The sequence below is a fragment of the Podarcis erhardii genome, assembly GCF_964252035.2.
Source record: "Podarcis erhardii genome assembly, chromosome: 12".
Taxonomy (NCBI): Eukaryota; Metazoa; Chordata; class Lepidosauria; order Squamata; family Lacertidae; genus Podarcis; species Podarcis erhardii.
In genome coordinates, this window is record NC_138513.1 from 18,952,530 (window position 1) to 18,974,402 (window position 21,873).

Sequence of the window (21,873 nt, forward strand, 5' to 3'; positions counted from 1 at the left end):
CAAGAGCACAATCTAACAGAACGTTTTCCTCTGCAAGCCTTGCTGAGACAAAACGGAGGAGGGAAAGGGAACAATAGCAATGGCACTTGTGCAGAAAAACATACCACTGGACTGTGCCCAGAGAGTGAAGAAGAACTGCAGACTCACACTTGCTCAGGGCACTTTCATTAACAAGCAGCAGGCTTAAAGCAGTTTTTGCTCAAATTGATTTGTACACGACTGCAAAACCTACAGTGGTCAGCATGCACATCTGAATTACAAATGCCTCTCTTCTGCTTCCTGTTCCACATTAGCAATCCTGATCCTATGTGCACATTAATAGCAGGAAGAAGGTGCAAAGGCAACTTTAGCTTTGCAGATAAAAAATTTCCTAGTCGGATACAAAATATTCTGTTTTCTAAACTTGACATTCTCTTGACTAGCCTTCCCCAACCTAGTGCTGTCCAGATGTTTTCCAGTACTCTAAAACTCCTATCTCTGGCAGTTCACTATGTTGGCTGCTACTGATGAGAGTTGGAGTCCAACAACATCTGGAAGCATCGGACTGGGGAAGGCTGCTCTGGACAGAAAGCCCATATCAGGATCTTACTGTCCTTAGCAGCAATACAACCCATCATTTCAGTAGAAGCTTCTCTAAACTCAAACTGTTTTGTTCTGCTTAGCATGCATTTATACTAGCTTTTCCTCTTGATCTGATCCATGCCGTAACCCTCCTAATAAAATCTTTAAAGAACAAAGGATATCCTTTTATTTCACCTTCGCCTTTGTGATTATTTTTAATAGTTTAAGGTCCACTGAGTATTGACACCAACATGTACCACTCAACCGAGAGACAGATTCAGCTGAGGTTACTAAGGGTAAGCTGCAGTATAGAATGGGATGTGGCAGGGAATGTATGCCAGAGTTCTTTTGGCCCTGCTTCCCCCCAAAAGCATCCTTGCCACATAGCAGAGAGCAAGGGACTACATAGGGGTTGGGAGGGGGCAGCTCTCAAAATAAAGGGTGGCCCTTAAAACAAGAGTGATATGGTAAACAACGAAACAGGGCTCCACTGGACTCTAATAAGTGTGCTGTTTCCAGTGCAGGGATTGCCTCTATTTAAATTTTCAAGTAATTCCCTCTGCCCCCCCTTTTTTTGCAAGACTCAGGGCTCATCTATACTTCCACTTGTGTGCTGCAGTGAGAAAGCACAGGTCCGAGTGGTTTTCCCCTTGCCCCACTCCTTTCCAAGGGAAAGCCCACTCTTTAGCAATAGATCAGAACACATGTCAATCCAGGGGAAACCTCAATTGCCGTTTGCGCCGATTGAGCGCTAAAGAGTAGTTTTCTCTGGGGAAAAGGACAAGAGGAAGTGTGGATAAGCGCTCAGAGCTCTATTTGCGTTAAGCAGTCTCAAGTGGAAATCTTGCCCTCATTTCTTTAAAAATGGCAAGAAGAACAAAGAAAAGCGGCTTGATTTCTTTCTTTTACATTTTTAATAATAATAAAAATAGGAAGGGTAAAACATAGTAGACAATACGTTTTTGAACAATAGCCCTGAAAAGTTACTGCATTATTAATATAAGCAGGCAGTTTATTGCAGTAAGATATATAGGGCTGAATTCTGTTAGAGTTCCAAAAACTGATGAAGGGAGCCCCTTTTCTTATACATTTATTGGCTTGAGGTTTGCAGAGACAACTAACAAAATATATTGTGGCTGGATTTCTTGTTTCCTGCATTTCCTAACTTCAGTTTATTCTAGAAAAACATTGACTTTTCATTCCATCTGAGGCATAAAACCATGGAGTGTCATATTAAAAAACATGTTAAAGAAGAGGGGACATTGGTTGTCAGGGACTCAGGAGTTATGCAGAGATGCAGTGGTCTGTGGTTGCAGGGGGTCAAAGACACGTAACTAGTTCTGCAGCAGGATCCCTGTCTCTAGCATCCTATTGGCATGAAAGGGGAGCTTTTTAGCCACTGAGAAATCTTCCCATTCTTTGTGCTGACTGGAGCCAATCAGAGTGAAAGGAGGGGAGTCAGAATACATCCCTAGTTATTATTTTACAAGATTACTGCACAATCTTAGAAGGGAGCAGGTGGAGCTGTGAGAGGCCATGGCTGAGACTATTATGAAGAGGCCCTGCACTTCTGAATTTGCCACTACACTACTGGTTATGTGAGCATGGGCCTGAGAGGCAGGTTCATGCAAGCACTGCCCCTTGCACCTGGCAGGCAGTATGAAGCCTATGGATTAGACAGGCCAGCAAATATAGCAAGGGTATTTTCCCTTCTTCCCTTGGCTTGTTCTACAGAGCAAAGCCTTTTTCCTGCTGCACTCTTGGCTGTTCCCAGCAAGTGATTTCAAGTGTCCTCAACAAAACACTCCAGAACTGGATTCAGGTACAGCTGCCTGCACAGATGCACAAGAACAAGACCAAAAGCAGCTGTAACAGGCATCCCAACACAGAAAGAAAGCAGCAGCACAGAATGGTCTTTATTCCCCAAGTGTTAAGACCAACCTATGCCACTGTTGTTGTTTTCTGTGCGCAACAGCTGCCCTTGGCCCTGAGAGTGCTAATCAAGCTACCCAGATTGGTTTTAGAAATGTTGGACATGGATGGAGCCTTTAAGAAGTGTAAGCAAATGCTCATTTACCTTACTGAACTGGCCGACTATGTGCTTCAGGATGTTTGGAGGAGCATCATGCAATAAGGGTTCAAGTGCTGGCAGGTGAGTGCACTTCTGCAGGATGTTCTTCAAAGCTTTCTTAGTCTATCAAAACACAAAACGTTTTCAGTAAGGCATTGGCTGACAATCATCATCAAGAAGTTACCAAGTCTGCTTGGGAAAACCCAGCGTTTTGTTATTTCTATAATGAATAAACTTTAAGTATCCTTTCTAGATCCAGGAATCTTGAAAATGTTTCTTGTGCATCAAGTCTGATTTATTTTGGAAGGCAGTAAGTTTATAAATAAGCAGGTGCACACTTTTTTTTTTAAAAAAAGCCACAACCTAGTGAACTGTTCTGTGTTCTGTTATATCCCAATGAAATCAATGAGATTTAAACATGTGTATCTTTCAACTTGTGTCAGATTGTGGGTGTTAAGTATTGCAGCCCCAATGGAAATGGAGGAGGAAGTCAAGGCACCAACTGAAATGAAAGGCCATGATGTGTAAAACATGTTGTGTAAAACAGGTACCGTTTAGTGTAACGTACAGCCTACAGGTTTATTCAAATGGATCTTGACTCGGCATGGCATGAGGCAAGGACTTCATTGGCATTCGCCAGCTCCAATATTATAAAAGTTGTCTGATGCAGATATGACCTAACTCTGAAATTCTCAAAGTCTGGTTCATGGATCACTGATAGTCTGCAAGCTCCGATCAGGTGATCCATGGAAAGGTTAGAGAACAAATGAAAAATACTTGTGCTTAACCCAGCACAATTTGGTTTTTTTTCTGATGAACAAGGCTGTTTTGATCAGAGATGTATTTATTGGACAGACTAATAAGGCTCTGATCTAAGGCCTACAGTTTTCATAATGCAGTGATGGTGCATTTCCTCCCTAGAAATCTGCAAATTAAAGGGGCCAGTCTCAGCAGCCTGGCACCTGTGATTTTCATAATTTGGTGCTGCTTTTGACAATGGTTTCAGTGGAAAAAAATGTATTAAGTGGCCTGCTGAGACCCCTAGCAATTTTCAAGTGGTCTGGAGTCAGCAAAAAGGTTGAGAGCAGCTGACCTAACATGTACTTTGTCTCCTGCGACTCCACACATTCAGTATGCATTTCTGTAGTCCAAAATGGATCTTCTGTATCCTGCAGGGATACCTGTCTCTCCCTTGTGACTACCTGAGGCTCTACTAACCTCAAATGTAATTAGATAATGACATGATATTCTATCCCTCTGTACTAAGGTTGCAAGTAGATTAAAATGCTACAATAACTAACAGCTTGTATCCAGCTTCCCATTCTTGGAGTTTTAAAGGCAGACACAACCGAGCTACCCATGGCTGGGTGTTTAAGCCCTTTGTGTGGTTAACTAACATTCACCATTCAATTAAACCAGAACGCTGTATTTGAATTGAAAAACATGAATTCAGATATATCAAGGACATCAAGGAAACAGGCAGCCAATCCAAACCATAATTTTAAATGTCTGGAGGAGTGCTGTAGGTTGGCCATAATAAGAGCACGCACACACAAATATAAGGTTCAGGGTTCAATAATAGAATCACAGAATTACAGAGTTGGAAGGGACCCCGAGGGTCATCTAGTCCAACGCCCTGCAATGCAGGAATCCTGTCCACAGCTGTCCCTGGGTGGGTTCAAACCACTAACCTTCTGGTTAACAGCCAGATGCACTGACCCACTGCACCACACAGACCAATCCCTAGGTAGCCGCTACTGGTCAGAGTAGACAGTCCTGCACTAGATAGACTAATGGTCTTGCTCAGTGTAAGGCAATTCCATATGTTCATATATCCTTGTGCCACAACAGTTCAAGCAGCATCATATGCAACATTGAGACCGAGTGACATCACTCTTCTCCCATTTGCCTCTCCCAGCCTTGCTGCACCAATTTGTCAGAGAGGCTTTAACCAATGTTATCAGGATAGACCCACCTACCTAACCCCTCTCTCTGTATCCCCTCTCTGCCTATTGCAGTAGACATCTGTATAGGCTCAAATTCCCACAAATTATCAGGAATACCTCCTGTTTTCTAGTCCTTGTTGCTATTTTCAACTTAAAAGTTAGTGTGAGTTTCTAGGGGTGTCATTCTACAGCGTTTGACTCCTTCCCGAGGATCTGTGGGAACTTAGAATTTCTGAGAGTGATGGCTGGATGCATCTCTAGTGCCTATCAGATTCTACCAGTCTCCACCCATAAACTCAAACAAGCATTTCTGAAATCAAAAGTTGGCAGTGCCAGTCAGCACTGAATGACCATCCAACTATCATTCTAAGCATGTGCATGATCACCAAGCGCCAAACTAGATAAATGTGAAACACAGATATATAGATTTATAATTTTTTTTTAAAAAAAAACTAAATAGCATTGCAGCCAACCGTGCACCCAATCAGGATCTGAACAGTGGCATGGAGGAATGAGATGTTAACTCTGCCCCCACCCAAGTCTTGCAGTTCTGATTAAAATCCCTCCTTAAGCTGCTATTCGGTGCAAGAGGGGTGGGTCCATAGCTCATACTTGGCATGCAGAAGGTTACAGATTAAATAATGAATGTTTTCAGGGAAGCTTTTAATGTTTAATAGACTATTGTATTTTAATATTCTGTTGTAAGCCGCCCATATATATATAATAATTATTATTATTAGGTCATGTAGAAGGTGGTGGGAAAGTTTTCTGCTTGATCCGTGAAGACTGCTGTTAGTCAGAATAAGCAATAGCGGGCCAGAGGGAGAAAGGGTCTGTCCAGGCATAAGGCGATTTCCGAAGCGGCCTTTGACACCAGTGGCAACTTCATCCTCCCAGGTGCAATAGTAGCTTCAGGGGAGGGTTTTATTCATCAGGATTGCAGTACTGGGGCAGGGTGGGGGTGGGGGGTTGATGTCCTCTCCCAGTGTGCCAGGGCCTCAATACTGACTGGCTTCTGAGATCCGTGAAATGCATCCACACCTTTCACAAATGGAAAGGCACTGTGCTGGGCACAGCCTGCCATTTCACATACTGCAGCTGCTGACACATATTTTGAACTTCTGGCATATTGTAACAGAGTTACAATTTTCTTTAAGCAAACACATCCTTGGCTTATTTATAAGACAGGCTACGACAAAGTAAACGAACACAGCATGCGGTAGGTGGAGGAGAGCCTTTTCCAGTGATAAAGTAGGGGTGCGGGAAGAGGACTCAGGTCCTTGGTATGGGAGCTGACATGTTATAAACATATATCTTCTTCTTTTTTTAAGTTGCAAAACACTGGCAAGAATGTGTTGCTCCAGTGCTGATGCAGCAGTGCCAATAGCTGACACCAACCTGCTACAGGAAATAGGCATGGACAACACCCAGCGTTGCAAATGATTTCCCTTGCAGTAAACAGACTAGCATCCAGTCTCATGTGCACAGTGCAGCGTAGAATCACAGCTTGTAAACGAGCTTACATATGGATTAGGGTGCGGAGAACTTTCAAATTACCTAAGCATGTAAATGCATCAAGGCCTGGGTTAGTCCCCTCTACCCTGTGGATGATATGATGCTTACTTGGTCACCAAGAAGCTCCTGAGAAAAATGAACGGCCCTGATCTGTACAGATTCCAGCAGTCAGCATGGACAGGTGGCACTGACCCCTCCTCCTCCACTGCCCCCTGCAGTGGTGAATGCTGCAACAGTGATGGGCTGGGCACAGTGAGTCATGTAACCTCAAGACTTGATTATTGCAATGAACTCTATGTAGGCTATCCTTGGGTCATAGTCTGGGAGCTCCAGCTAGTGCAAAATGCTGTGGATAGGCTGCTGGTGAGGAGATACTACTACTAACACCTAATTCCAGAGTGTAAAAGCTAACACTAGCTGCCCATATGTTACCAGGCCAAGTTCAAGGGTCCCATATTAATTTACAAGGGTCTTAACAACTTGAGTCTCGGATGCCTTAAGGAACACCTGGTTCCTTATATCCCTGCCCAGTCACTGAGATAATCAGTGAAGGCTCTTGTTAGTGGTTCACATTCATGGCTTGTGTCCACTAGAAAGCATGCATTCAGTATTATGGGCCTGATTCTGTGGAACTCCCTCCCAGCTGAGATCAGATGCTTGAAACAGACCTTTCTATTCCAGCAGGCATTTTAAGGAAGTTTCATCTTTTTCTAATTAATTTCAATTTATTCTAGTCACTGTAAGGTTTTTTTTTCCATTTTATAAACACCACTTAGAAACTTCAGTGATTATGTAGTATATAAAAAGCTGAAATAAAATGAATATAAATAATCAGCTACCACAACTGACAGGCAGCTACCCAAAAAAGCAGCTAGAAGCTGCGCTCTGCACAGGTTTATCCCATGCCATAACCCCAGCTGTGGAAAAGGCCAAGAAAATCCAGGAAGCCCTTGTTGTAATAAGAGATTTCCCCTCATGTGGTTCTCCTATGTTTGGAATGAATTATGACTCCTGGTTTCAGAGAGGCATGATTTGTAGCTCCTTGGATGGCTGACCATCTGGGAAGGTATGTGTGCACAAACTACAGTAGCAAATGGAGCTTAAGAAAGGCAGAGCCAAGAAGAGAGAAACAGGAGAGAGGAGGAGAATAGATTGGTGGACTCTTGCTTGTGTGGCTCCAAATGTTTCCTGCATGAGAGTGCAACTTATGCTCTTTGTTACTTTCCATGTGTCACTCCCCAGCCTGCACACTTCTAAGCAAGTTGATTTACACTTTACACTCCAGCTGCTATCCTCAAAAGGAAGCAAAAACCTAGAGAGGCCCCAAAACTTTCCATGACTCAGACAATATTATGTCATATCCTGTACAGCAGAAACAGTAAATAGGAACGCTCTGATCTTAACTATGTTTTTTTTCTTGGAGGTAAGGCCCAATTGATATGTTACTGAAACACTGGGGGGAGCCACTTCCATATAGCTTCACCCTGTGCTTCTCTGGCAATGTCCTGGCCTATGCGCAAAGCAGAAGGAAGGTGGTGGAATCCTGATGGAACAGAATGGACTGTACCATTTCAGATTACAGGTGGGGGGGGGGAGACATTTCTGAATGTTCTCTGAAATACTATTTTCTTAAGTTTAAAATAAATCACTTTCAAGCAGAAAGCAAGCACAGCTGAAGTTTTCTTCCTGGTACACTAGTTTTCCATCTGCAAGGAGTTTTGTTTTCACATAGTCTGAAGTGGTAATCTACTCTAACACCTCAGGACTCTTACCACCTCATTCTAAGGCATATATAGTGCACACCAACAGAGGAACAAGATGGTTGAACCAAACAATGTGTTTTCTTTTACATGCAAACACCACCTTTGGAGGTCTAGGATATGCTCATGTCAAAAGAACTACATTATGTGGCCCATTGATACTAAAGTTGCATGGGAAGCAGCCATGGGGAAGTGGCTCTTCCACTGATGCACTAATGTATAAATTGGCCATGTCCCACTGAGTGGGTGGGACTGCAACTCAGTAGAAGAGCACCTGACTCCAGCATCCCTAGTTAAAAGGATAAGGTAGCAGGTGATGCTTGCCTAAGACCCTAGGGAGAAGCTGCCAATCACAACAGACAATACTGGGCCAGATGAGCAAATAAACTAGTTACTTGCTGTAACTACGGCAGGTTCCTATTTCATAGTGATACTTGCTTTCACATATGTAGCTTGAATCACAGCCTATAGGGATGGGATGGTTGAAGCAGAAGGTCTCTAAATGAGAATATTGTACCTTTAAAACAGCCTGGCACATCCACCAATTGTAGTTTGATAAAATGATAAATTGTGCTAATGGATCTATGCAATTTAGAGCAGCCATCTGGCTTACTATATATTCCTAGGCAGGGTGAGCAAATTGCCACCCATTCCCGGAAATCTAATACTTATTACCTTAGCACCAAACTGGTTGCTAACCCATAATCGAACGTTATTTGTTTTCTAGCCCACCCTGTCTCAAAGTGTCAGGCAAATCTACTTACTTTGACTTGAAGATCTTCTGAACTTTCAGTTGACATATACAGGGAAAGCAGCACAGGCAAGACATTTGCTACTGCAACAGCACGGGCATGTTCCGGAGTGTGTCTCCCAATCTGTCCCAAAGACCAGGCAGCTGCTGCCTTAATATGATCTTCTGGCTCTTCTGACAAGCACACTGCCAGCTGTGGAACCCCCTGTGGTATTAATCAAAAGCACAAAACACTATGAATCCAGGCTGGGTTTGGAGAACCTTGCAAAGATTGCTGGGGAGGGAGGGGATAGAATAAAAAGCTTCTCCCTTTCTCTGTATTTATACATTCTCAACTCAAAGCACCTATGATGCCTCTGTCACTTGCACCGTCTGCAAGGATTACTCCTGAACGCTACATATTTAAGCATCAGAAGAATATTAAATCTGCAAATTTCTCCGAGATAAGGGCTGTTAGAGCTGACACGTTTATTGCTTTCCAAAGGATTCAGGGAGCAGGTGCCACAGTTCAGGCAGAAAGCAGAAAGCAAAGCTGGCGCTTTTATCAGGCACTGAAATTCCAGGGTTTCAGGTTTCTTTCCCAGGTTTCCTGGAAAGCAACCAAGCACTGCCTCTGTGCCCCCTCCGTTCATTTCAGTAAGACTTGCACGAGGCTGCCACACAAGCCTCACATAAATGAATGGATGGGGGACAGCCATGATGCTTGGAGGGAGCAGGGTGGTTTCTTCCACCACTCCAAGCAGGAATCGTTTAGATATTTAGGTCCTTTTTACTTGCTTTTCTTCATTTGCTCCACACAATGCCGTTAAACACAGCTAACAAGTTATTATTAATGTGAGCGTTGACTCTTACAGATGTATATTGGAACTTTCATCAGTCAGGTTGGCTTTTAGTCCTGACAATTTCATAATTAGAACACTTTGGTGTGTTTTTTAAAAAAAGCATCAATACGTTCTACTATCCACCAGGAACCATTTGATACATTTTTTTAAGGGACAGGGAGACACAATAGCATCAATACCTATATTGCTCACAACGCAGTGAAATATTACATTTTCTTCCACACTGTCAGGTTATCTAGCAACCCTCATCTCAGACACAAAAGCTTGCTTAGCAGTCTAGCCATTTCAAATAAAGCAATGCAGGAAAACCAAAATAGAAGAGCATTCACAAGGGTTCAAAACTGCAAGTCATTTCATGATGGAACAGAGCATAAATGTGTTTCACTTTTTTGCAGCGTTTAATTCCCCACCACCACCACCACACAGACTTTAAATGTACCACAGCAGGAGCAAAGCAGGTACACGTTTGTTTTATGCATTCTTATTTTGAAGAAATTTAAAGTGAGACATCAAATATTTATTCTAAGAAGCCAATTGCCAATTTTGTTTCTACCATTTGGAAAAACAACTCAATTAGCATCTCATGAAAATGCAAGACTGTGCTAGCAAACTAATCCATAACCTTTCTTAAAACAAAAAACAAAACCCAAGGCCCTGCTATTCCACTGCATTCCAGGCACAATGAGTAAGAGCATAACTCTGGTTATGGAACACAAATTAATACATTCAAGTGATTTTTTTGCTTTAGAAACACAAACACCCTACCTTTAAGTGGACATGGTTATCATATTTCAATGACATTTTTAACAATGAATTTCTTTCTGATTTCTTTAATGCTCCCCAAATAACTCTGAACACCATTATCTCTATGGTATTTTTAAAAAGAATTATGGAAGTTATTAAATAAACAAAGGCACAATCCAGCCAAATGTAGGCACTGATTTAACACGGACACACACACACACACTCTCGAACACACATGCAGGGAGAGAGAGGGACAGGGAGAGAGAGAATTAAATATGTGCATAACTCTCCCTTTGAAATCAACAGGATTTTAAAATGTTTAACTCTGGCAGAATTGTGCTAAAAATATTCTTTCTAAATTGGGATTAAACAAAGACCATTTTTCTAAAGATTTTACACATAATCTTTTAAATACAACTTAGAATTTTTATGACTAGGTTATAAGTGGGATACAAAGTTCATTCTTTTGGGAGCAAGAGCCACTGAAACCAGCAAGGCTGGTATCTAATTGTGTTTAGATTACATAATGAAAGAAGAATTCCAGTTGAAGTGTGAAATGTTATTTTCATCCCTGCCCTACAGTTCATGAAAAACATCCAAGATGTTTGAATCAGTAGCTAGCCTATATTCAGTTGCTTTTCCCATTGGTTTACAGTGTCAAGAGGGTGCATGAGATTTATGTTTGTTTTGTCTGTTTGTTTGCATTGGGCTGCATCCTATGGCGGCTTTGCCTTAGCAGATAGGGCTTCCAATTGTACAATCCGGATTTTTGCCAACCTCACCTATCCAACATAATCCTCTGCAACATATCCCATACTGTTCTGGAGAGTCCCTGATTCTTCAGAAGCAGCTTTTCAGGTGGAACTTAAGTGGAAAGGGAGTGATAGGCAAAAATTGGGCGTTCCACCTTAACTGAAAGGAAGCATTTTCCAGCAAGGTAAAGCCACCATTAGATGCAAGCCATTCATATCCCACCTTTCCTTCAAGGGACTCCAAACAGTGCACATGGGCTACCTAAGAGATAGTGACCAGCCCAAAGACACCCAGTGAGCGTCATGGCTATCAGGGGATCAAACATTTATGAAAAACAAACTTGCATTCTTTGTCTTCAGCATCCTCACCCGTCTGATAAACACATTGTTGTGACACCTAGCCTGCACAGCCACGCGCATATGCATCATCTTCTCAGAATCTCATTATGATTATAGCAACCAGCAAGAACTAACCTTTGAAATGATCACTGCCATGGCCAGGTTCTCTGAATGAGCTGCCACATAGCCCAGCATCATGATACCAGGAAGTCTAACATTTCCTTTGCAGCAACCAACACAGTCAATGACAGCAGCAACTCCCCCTGCATTCACTATGAGTTGTGAAAGCTGGAAACAGATAAATCAGAAAGGATTTCAAGTAACTGTCAAACAGTGCAGTCAAGCAGTCTATGGCCAAGTGACTCCATCCCTATTGATGATGCACACCAATTTTTTTTTTTTTTTAAAAAATGAGCCATTCTATTCATATGGATATAATTGAGCTGAAGAAGCCCCTAGTGCTTAATCAGCCACATTATATGCTAAACAGATGCTTACAGATGTATTCAAATTAGCAAAGTATAATACAATGCAGCCTTCCACTGAAAGGATGGAGAAACCGTGGTCCTCCAAATGTTACTGAACTATAACTCCTATCATCCCTGACTATTGGCCATAGGGCTGAATTCACAATATCAGGAGTGGAACAGGTTCATCATCCCTGTTCTACTGGCCCTAGCAACCAGGGCCATTTTGCTCCACAGAAATCTTAGGGTGCAGCTGAAGACAAGGAGCTTACTAGTAAGCATTGGGATGTATTGATTTGTAAGTGATCAGCTAGATTTGATTATTCTCGTGGATTCAGAGGTTTTGGTCCACAAGGACTTTCCCATTTGCTTCAGTGGAAGAGCAGTGCTGCACACACAAAAGGGGTGTCTATGTAAATACATTGTTGCATATGCAACACATAAGGAGCTATGGTGTAGGGTGTAAACCACTGTCACCCACAGGCGTATAGATGCCCCTTCCGTTCAAGATATGTGCAGAAGCGACAACCTATATGAATATTGGTTCATCTAGGTTTGTGCTGTCTACAGTGATTGGCAGCACTTCTCCAGGGTTTCGGTCAGGAATCTTCCCCAGCCCTATCTGGACATGTCAGGAGTTGAACCTGGAATATTTTACATGCAAAGCATATGCTCTACCACTGAGCTATGAAAGTGCTTGGTATACTTCCTAATAAAGAGTAAGGCAAGCCTAAATTTATTTCAGTGGGTTTAAGAACATTCAAACATTTAGGACTATGCCTATACACTAAACGCAGGCCTGTTCACATTCCTGGGTGTCTACATTTGCACTGTGCTGTGTAAAATGTAAACTCTGAAAGTTTCCAGCTCTTATCAAGCAAAGTTTGAAAATTATATTGTCTATGGAATTAAAGCAGAGCGATGGAAAAAACTTGTGCGGGAATAGGATCCCAAGGATCCTATTCTTTCTCCCACTGACCTGCTCTTTAGTGTCATCTCTTTCTTGCCACAACTTCTTTCCAAATTACTCTATTTTTTTCAAATAGACAAGGCCAATCGGGGATGGGAAGGATTAAGTGAAATTTATCATGGACAAATGAACGAAAAGCTGAACATTCTGAGCACAGAATGAATACTCTTAGTTCAGCATTCAGAGCCTTGCTTCCTTTTTAAGGGTGAACATTCCCAAGAACCCTGGTAAGTGAAGGTGTGTTGAGTCACCACTGGAGTCCTAAGAAAACTGGATGAAGATTATTTAAACCCAATACGAAACTAATTTAGCATTTTTAGTTTTTTTATTTTCATCCCTACCTGAAAGGTTCAGTGTTAATCCCAAGAGAGAACTCACTCAATAGTAATCTTGACCTTTAAATTAGCCTAAATAGGATCTTGCTCCCACCCCAAATACTTCCAGAAAATATTCATTCTCTGGCTTTGGCATGTATCCAAGAGGAGGTAATTGGAAAGAGGCCATCAAGAATATGCTTTCATCACACAGACAGAATTGCCAACTTTAATTTATCACATTGCCACCCTGCCTTTTCTCTAAGGAGCTCAACGTGACATCCACAGAGTTTCTCAATTCTGTATTTACAACAATCCTACCAGGTAGGTTAGGCAGTGAGGCCAAAAGCCACATATGTGAATTTCACAGCCACCTGGGAGCTTGAACCCAGCTCTCCAAGCATGCATTCTCCTTCTAACTTAAATTATAACAAAACTAGGAGAGCAAACTATAGACATAGCTGTCTGGAATTGTTTAATCCAAGACCTTATAGGTTAAAACCAGCACCTTGAAGTGTGCTTGCAAAGCAAATTAAAAGCCATCAGAGCTTTTGGATCAGTGATGCAAAGTGTCCTCAGCAACTGTGTTCTCTTTTTTCCAAAACAGTCTCTAAAAGCAGAACACTGTAGCAGTTAGTGAACATGTTTCACCACTGAGAAATGATATTCATCATGAGTGTAGCCAGGATTTATATTAGAAGGGACCTGGCTTTAGTGGGGGGGGGGGGCAGAATTGAGTTATCTGCGACAGCTTTGGTCAGTTAAATAGTTTTAATTACTTACTTGATTTGGTGGGGGTGGGGAGGCAGCTACACCCATGATATTCATGGAAGCATAGCCTGCACAAATTTACTTAAAGTTCCACTGAAATCCATGGACTTCTACACACATCACTGTGCAGGACTGCATCCTTAATGGATTTTTAAAATATGCTTTTCCAAGAGTCTGCTTATGCCACTGCTTCTCAAGACTATACTCTTATCACAGTGAAGAAACCTTCAGACAGACTTTTTTTTTTATTAAAAAAAAAAAACAATCTCTACATATGTCTATCTAAAATGAGAGCCTTATCAGAGACCCTATTCTGGGGTAACCTGCCCATCCAATGTTTTGTGGATGGCTACTGGGGAAAGGGCCTTTTCATTGGAGGTGCTCCAATTGCAGAATGCTGTCCCCAGGGAGGCTCACCTACAGAAGGTTGCCAGGTTTGTAGGGGTTCTGCGCAGTGGTCCCCGGAGTGGTCCCTACAGTACTGCTGAGGTTGGGCACCTACAAACTTACCCAATGGCAGCAGTGGCACAGAAAGCAGCAGAGTGTTTGAGCAACAGAGAAACATCAGGTGAGGCATCTGTAGCCGCCACCACCAACTTAATTTCCCCAGAAATTTCCCCAGAATGTCTCTGGGTCCCACCTCAGAAGCTGGAGGGATTCTGGGGGTATTAATATGGTGGCTACAGCTTCCTCACCTTATGGTTCTTTTGCAGAGTGCTGTGCTGATTTTTTTTATATAAGGAAGCTGATGTCTGCAGCAGTGGACCTGGCATTTGCCTCACCATGCTGGGGGCTGACACCAGACCTATTTGCCCGACACATATACTGATGGCATTTGAGACTTTTTAAATTTTATTTTACTTCAGTTTGGTCTGTTTTATATTGGCACGGCTTATGGGTTTCATACCGCTCCTGTTGATTTTACTGTTTTAGTATATTTCAGAATATTTTAAAAGTTGTACATTTTAAATTTATTTTGCTGCATTTCTAAATTTTGTAACTGCCCTCAGAATTTTATGGCAGGGCGGGTTATAAATCCCTCAGATAAATAAATAAAGCCCTTTTTTTTCTATTTCGAGGGCTATTTACTCAAGCAACTCAGTTGAAGACAAATAAATCTGCTTTCTAATATTTAATAGCCACCTCTCCGGCTAGCATTTAAAGTCATACAAGGGCTGTGCACCGCTTTAATTTTTAACAAGACCAGCCAGCCTGACAAATGAAAGCCAAACAGTGAAACTAATACTGTGCGTTGTTTCAATTTGGCTTCATCATTTGATGCCAATTTTGTTCGCTGAATCGCTTTGGAAAACTAACTGTGTATATGCAGTACGCTGTCCTTTGAAGAACAAGTATCAACAGGACTCTCTCAAGATCAAATCCTACATCCGAGAAAAGGCCTGGTGAGAAATAAATCCTCGGCGCTGGAGCCCAATACCAGATTCATCTACAGAGGCTGCTCCAGCCTGCAACCCAAGCAGCCCCTCCCCCTCCCAATCCTCTGCTTCAAATGCATGAGCTTTGAGAAGCAGAGCGAGGACTCCTGTGGAGATTGTGCTCCCGTGGCACAAAGGAAGTTTTGACTACAGCAAGGATTCCCCAAATCCTTCCTCCTCCCCCCACCCCCAGCAGCACCAGAGCTACGGAAAGCAGCACCTCTCACATTATCCCTGTGGCATCTGGGGGGTTTTCCCTAAAGCCCCAGAGCACCTGAAATAATGAGAATATCGGATTTCGACGTGGGGTTTTGTGGCTTAAATTAATAAAAAGCTCTCAATAATGAGACCCTAGTGTGCTCTAAATGTTCACGAACCACAAGAGGGGGGAGCTCCCCCTCACACACACTCTTGTTTCTTTACAACCTTCTCAGCCTAGTTGATAATATTTCAACACTGGGGGTTTTTTAAAGTCAAGTTTTGGAGTATTGAGGTTCCGCAACGTTTGCAGAAGAAATGTAAGGAGTAACGTCCCAAACCTGACATGTGGAGCCCCACATTTGTTTCAGAGGGAATCTGTGCGAGACAATTATGCAGTATGTGATTCACTGTATTTAGTTCAGTGGAGGCAGATGGATCTCACTCAGTTATCAGTTTATTTTTACTTTACTCCATAGTCCATGCACTGAGCTTAACTCAGATCTGCTCAAAAACATGATGTAGAATTCAGAGATTTTCACATCAGTATACAATAAGCATTTTAAAGGTAATGTAAGTATTAGTATCTTGCTAGGGCAGCACATTTAAAAATGGATTTCACACTGATTGGACATCCTGAAGGGGCCACGTCGCAAAAACTGAGGGGCCACACTTCAATGCACCCTGAAACATGCATAAATCTATTGATTTGAGAGATCTTAACAGCACTTATCTGTGTGTTGAATGGTAGTTTAAGAAAAAACGCACTTCATAATTGCCTTCCCTACACTCTCCTTTGTGTCCTAAACGTTAAGAATACTCTCCATAATGAAACCCACAAGCAAGGAAAGCCTATTTTGCCCATTTCCCTATTTGTATTCCAAACACATTCAATAACAGCAACAAACATTTCCTCTTTTTTTTTCCACCAATGGAAATTCCACAGAGCTTTTCGCTTTGCCTAATGACAGAATAATACTGGGAATTTTTAACATTTATTTAAAGTATACACACTAATAACATGACCTTGTATTTGCATTCTCAAGGTTTTACCTCAGGCGTATGCCTTGCTATCTCTCTAATTAGAGTTGCAGCATTTTTCTTGACATATTCATCCGAGTCCTTCAGGCATGTGAGTACAACAGGGAAAATTTCTGCTTCAACCACCATTTCTGCCAGATCCACAGAATGCTTTGCTATCTGGCTGAGAGCTGAGAGCACCTGACGCTGGTAAATAGGAAGGATTGTTTTATAAATGGCTTATTGGGCAAACACTTTACAGACGCAGACACACACACATATAGAAAAATAAAAAAGAAAGAAAACTTCCTCTCATGCTGTGAAAGAATGAAACCACCCACAACTTTTACAAAACTCACAGTCCTCCTAGTGTAACAGCAACAAACAAACAAAACATAATTATCAAGAAAAACACATTTACTTAAAGAAAGTCTCATTAAGTTCAGAGGGGCTAGTTTTGAGTAAATAAAATATGGAATCAGAGTGGAAGAAAATGCACTCATGCTACAAGAAATTCAAAACAGAAGACATGCAGTTTATTGGTCTCATTTAAAAGCATTACACATGAAGTAACTGCTTTTTTCTTTTAAGTTACAAAGTACAGACCCCACAATTTTTCAGCAGCTGTTATAATTTAAATTTTAATATCTGAAATAACAATATTTTTTAAAAAAAACTATTTTAATTAAATGCCATTTGCTGTTAATTGGCATAAAATACCATATTATTAAAAAGACAAAGGAAGTTGAAGTCCTTTAAATAACTATCCATTTATTGTGTCATGATTTTCTGTAGAAAATAGCTATGAAATTAAACAGTAAAAAAGAAAACATATATATTATGAGAAACCTACAGTCCTGTACCAAGTTTCTCAGCTGATTTAGTAGGAACCAAGTACCACTAAAAGAAATGAAACTATGACCAAATGCATGTGCTTAAGAATGCAGAATTACCATTTTAAGAACACCATTACAGCACTTCACACTATATATTAGACCTATTGAATCAATGTTAGGAAGGTTTCAAATGTAAAGAAAATACCACTATACCTTGGACTAGCCCTTGAGATAATTGTCACAGATATCTGAATATGTACTGCTGATTAGAAACCAAATAATCTCAACATTTAAAGGTGAGTGGGTTCACTCTTTTCCCACCAGTTATTTCCACTATGTATACAGAAGTCACATTAAAAACAGCCAGATCTCTACTTTGTTACCAATAGTCAAGTTAGCAATGTGTCTTTTGGGATAAGAGTCCTTTAGAACCCAACATTTAGATTAATACGTGGTTTTTTTCTCAACACGCCATCACAGCTAAAAATGGGTTCCATGTCATGAGAAGGCAGAAATAGTTTGAAAAGTACCTTTAGTTTAGCATCGGGGTTGAGGATCATCTGAGCCAAGTGAGCAATTGCCCCCGCATCCACAACCGTCTGTGCTAACTCCGGAGAATGCTTTGAAACATCACTGAGCGCGGAAGCTGCAATCCTTCTCAAAGCAATCTCTGGCTCCTGGATACAGAGGACTAAGAGAGGAATGGCTCCAGCATCCACCACAGCCTGTGACAGTTCTGTTGGTCCAATGAAAGTAATTAAGCGAGTATGGGTGACTGACCCTTGTGCAAGCCATTTTTCACCCTGACAGATACAGCAGGAGGGGGAGAGGGGAGGGTGTACTTCAGTGCCTTGACATCTGCATTTCAAATCAGCCCTCCTAGTTTCATAAAACCATGTGGACCAATCCTTGGCTGAAAAGAATACAGGTCAATAGATGGACCTCCATTTACATGTACACATTTGAGGTAGATTAGGCTGAAATGGTTTCGTTACCGTGTGTGTGTGTGTGTGTGTGTGTGTGTGTGTGTGTGTTTAAAAAGAGTAAGCAGATGTCAGCTGTTTAAGCCCTGACTGTTGGGGCACTGATCAATAGGCAAGCAGTTTCTGCACAGCTAACAATAAAGAAAAGCCAAAATGCCAAAACGTGTCCCCCTCTCCCACAAAGCTAATTTAGATGGCATTAATCCCCATTCGTATACGAAGCAAAAAAATAACATGCCTAAATAAATGCACTCAATTTTTAAAAAGAAGAAGAAATCTATATATAATAGTACACTCCACTGCAAAATCTGGCTTGCTAATTTTGGACATCAAAATGCTCTTTCTTTCTTTCTTTCTTTCTTTCTTTCTTTCAACAGTGCATTCCTCATCAGTAAACTACCAATAACCGTCTTTCCCTACATTAAATCACTGCAACAGACAGTTGCATTAAGCTGCCATGGCCAGTTGCTTGCATCTTAACCCAAGAACCCACAATTAACTGATATAGTCAGCGTACTGTTATAGCAGAAATTCATTACCCTCCCTCCACATATTTGTCATTAGCTTTAGTACTGAAGTAGAAAATTGAGGGATAGCAAATGCATGGAATAGAACAAGGGCTATTTTTGGAGATGGTGAAAAATGAACACAAACCCCATTAATTTCAAATGGGCTATTATAGGTTCTTAAATAAGGTTTTGTTAGGTCCTCTCCTTGTTATGCACATACTCTCTTATCTTTAACATTTAACCTGCCTTACACTGCCATGGCAACAAATAGCTGTTGTAATTCAAGGATTCAACTTTGATTTTGCATTTACAGTCCATCAATCAAAGCCTTCAGTGGAACTTTCCCAATCACCGTGTTATAACCACAAACTTGGATTCTCCACTGATGTGCTTGCTCATGGCATAATTTATATATTTTATTATTATATAGATAGTTACTAAAGAGCACCATTCAGCCACAATGCTCCAGTCCTCCACATTAGAAACAGGGATTGACACAGCTAAATCTAAATAAATTGGTGAATTTTATAATTTAAAGGTTTGTAAATCTGCAGTCCTGAAAGTTTTTAAATTTACTGTTGGGTGTTCTTATTTGGTTTTGTATTATTCATATAGTAACAGCCATTGGCTACAATCATTAAAAATCTGACTGATGATATTGTATTTTGCACCTATAATGGCACAAAAACAGTATTCTTAATTTGCTGTTAAATTTAGTTGACCATAGATACTGCTCTTATGGGCTGAAGTACGAAAGTCTACTGCACTATAATCAGGATCGTACTTAAGATCAAATACATAGGTTTTTCAGTATGAAGCCTGCATTTTATTTACAACATACTAGACTATTTTGCATTTGTCATAAAACTCAAAATATTTTTCTATTGCCTAATATTGCAATAGATGCATATTGGTCTGTTTGCTTTTATAGCATAACTTACTGAAAAATGCAACATTCTGAACAACCTATCATAGTCTAGTCCTAAGACTTAACAGTGAAATTTCATCCCAATGGACTGGATGCTGGTAAGGAAAGTTCATAAATAAAACAAAACATTCTACTGAAATATTTTCCCCACTTCTTAGAAACTACGTTTTACATTGAACAAGGAGAAGTAGGTTTGGAACTTAAATATGATACTTATACAACAAAACTGAACAATCCAAACAAAAATCTAAAAAGGATCTTAAGCTAATAGGCCAGTGCATTAAATTAATAGGCCCTTGCTTGAATTCTTGCTCTTTTAGTATGTTGCTGTTAAATACTATAGGGTTATCTGAAGAGATGTCTGACTTGTGACTTCCCTCTTTTCCCTGTGTGTCAAGCCAACTTGTAGATAAAATATAATGAATATGATCTCATCTTAATACCAAATATTGAAAATATTCTTGTTTACATTTTCAGATTTGAAGAGCTCTGTCATAAGTTTAGGTACATGCATGTTTATGTATAAAATCTTATTTTCCCTTTCTCAGAAAATGAATACTATATAGAGTTTGCATTGTTTATCACACTCCAGAAACAACACTATTTCACTCCAACACCCACAACCTAGATGAAGAAGGGGATGGTGGTGGAGGGATTTTTTAAAAAAGAATTAGGCTATGGGAATTAATTCTAGTTCAGGGGAAAGGCACAGAAGGGTTCTGAACAAAGAATGTTAAGTTTAAATAAAGGGAGCAGATGGAAGACCTATGTGAGGTGATACAAGGGAAATATATATATTATAAATCAGATTGTATCATTCCCCGTAAGAGTGAACTTAGGAGGTCAAATGCCTGTCAGAAAGCAAAATGGGGTCATGCAAGAGTAAGCCAGCAATTTTTTATATATTAAAAAAACCCTGGGGCTGTAGAAGTATATAAATGTGTAAGTTAAAATTTAAAACAAACATTGTCTGATGAGGATCTACAAGCTTCCAGGGTGTACATAATGTTTATGTGTCAGTGAAGGAAAAACATGTAATCTGGAGGTGGAGGGAGGGAGACAAGAAAGATGCATGTTCAAGCTCTTAAGAATTTATAGTAAAAATCTTGGAGGAGTGGATTAGGCTTAGTATGATGTGAACTGGGAGGTTAAAAATCTCCCCTCCTTGAAACATACAGGAATTTTCTCTAGAACTCCACCCACTGCTATGTAATGCTTAGGTCTGGAGCTTGCAGTGAAACCTGAAAACCTGATCCCTCCAATACTATGGCACAATAGGGAAGACCTCTATATGGTGGAAAGGGGGGAAATGTACAGTATCCTATTCTCCTGTTCCCCTCCTGAAAATCTCCCTGCTCCCCCACAGCAAAGAATGAGACCACTGTTCCAGGCTGGCTGAGGAGGCGCACCAGGAATACACTGCAGTATTTTGTTGCAGGTTCCCCTGGTTTTATTGTATCAGCAAAATTGTGGCCATCTTGGATTTCCATCTTGCATGCTAAAATCAACATTAGTTCAGAGGATTGGGAAGTACATACTAAGATAGTCAAGATGCATCTGGAAACCCCTTAACACCATTGTAAAGGTCTTCCTTTAAACTCCAAGGTATGCCTTACTGCCCACTAGGATTCCACTACCACTGATTGTACTGATCAGATTTCAGTTCACTTTCTAATTCTTACCTGCAACAATCTGCATACTGATTGTCCACTGTTAATTGGAGCACTTCAGAAAAGTGGTTTGTGGTTTGGCTCAGCCCCACAAGGTCTGATGTCATTCAGAATCAAAGACTGTGATCCGTATGAGAGAGAGGATTTCCTGATCGGCTGTGTGGTCCATTTTGTTTGCTATGTATTACTGTTTCCATGGACACAGGTTCTCTGCGTGTCTGAATCTACAATTGCTTCATGAGAGGAGAAGAAGCATAGCTCTCTAGAAGCATGCTCCGGTAATTTACGAACTCTTTGTAACAAGTATTTTCCCCTGTCTTCTAGTCTTCACCGTCTAAACTAGGATAGTGTACATGTTAGAAATCTATTCAACATTTCCTTTATTTTCCTATATGTCTGGTTTTTCCTAAATAAATCTTGCTCTCTTTTTTCTTTTTCATAAGTCATTATTTTCCCTCCAGTTTATTCAGGAGCTTTGTCATGCAAGCTT

The 21,873-nt window shown here is 40.8% G+C and overlaps 1 protein-coding gene across 2 annotated transcripts in view; it reads right to left on the reverse strand.

Moving 5' to 3' along the window:
- The window catches only part of SPAG6 (sperm associated antigen 6), a 49,721-nt gene that overhangs the window by 4,728 nt on the left and 23,120 nt on the right, over positions 1-21,873 (reverse strand). Inside the window, exons 5-9 of one of the 2 annotated variants that reach the window (XM_081834663.1) lie at positions 17,824-18,029; positions 16,491-16,664; positions 11,417-11,569; positions 8,618-8,809; positions 2,639-2,755 (exon numbers count right to left, since the gene is read on the reverse strand). In XM_081834663.1, the coding sequence (XP_081690789.1) occupies positions 2,639-2,755; positions 8,618-8,809; positions 11,417-11,569; positions 16,491-16,664; positions 17,824-18,029 (842 nt within the window). The remainder of the gene's footprint in view (positions 1-2,638; positions 2,756-8,617; positions 8,810-11,416; positions 11,570-16,490; positions 16,665-17,823; positions 18,030-21,873) is intronic. The other variant, XM_081834664.1, reaches the window with a different exon arrangement.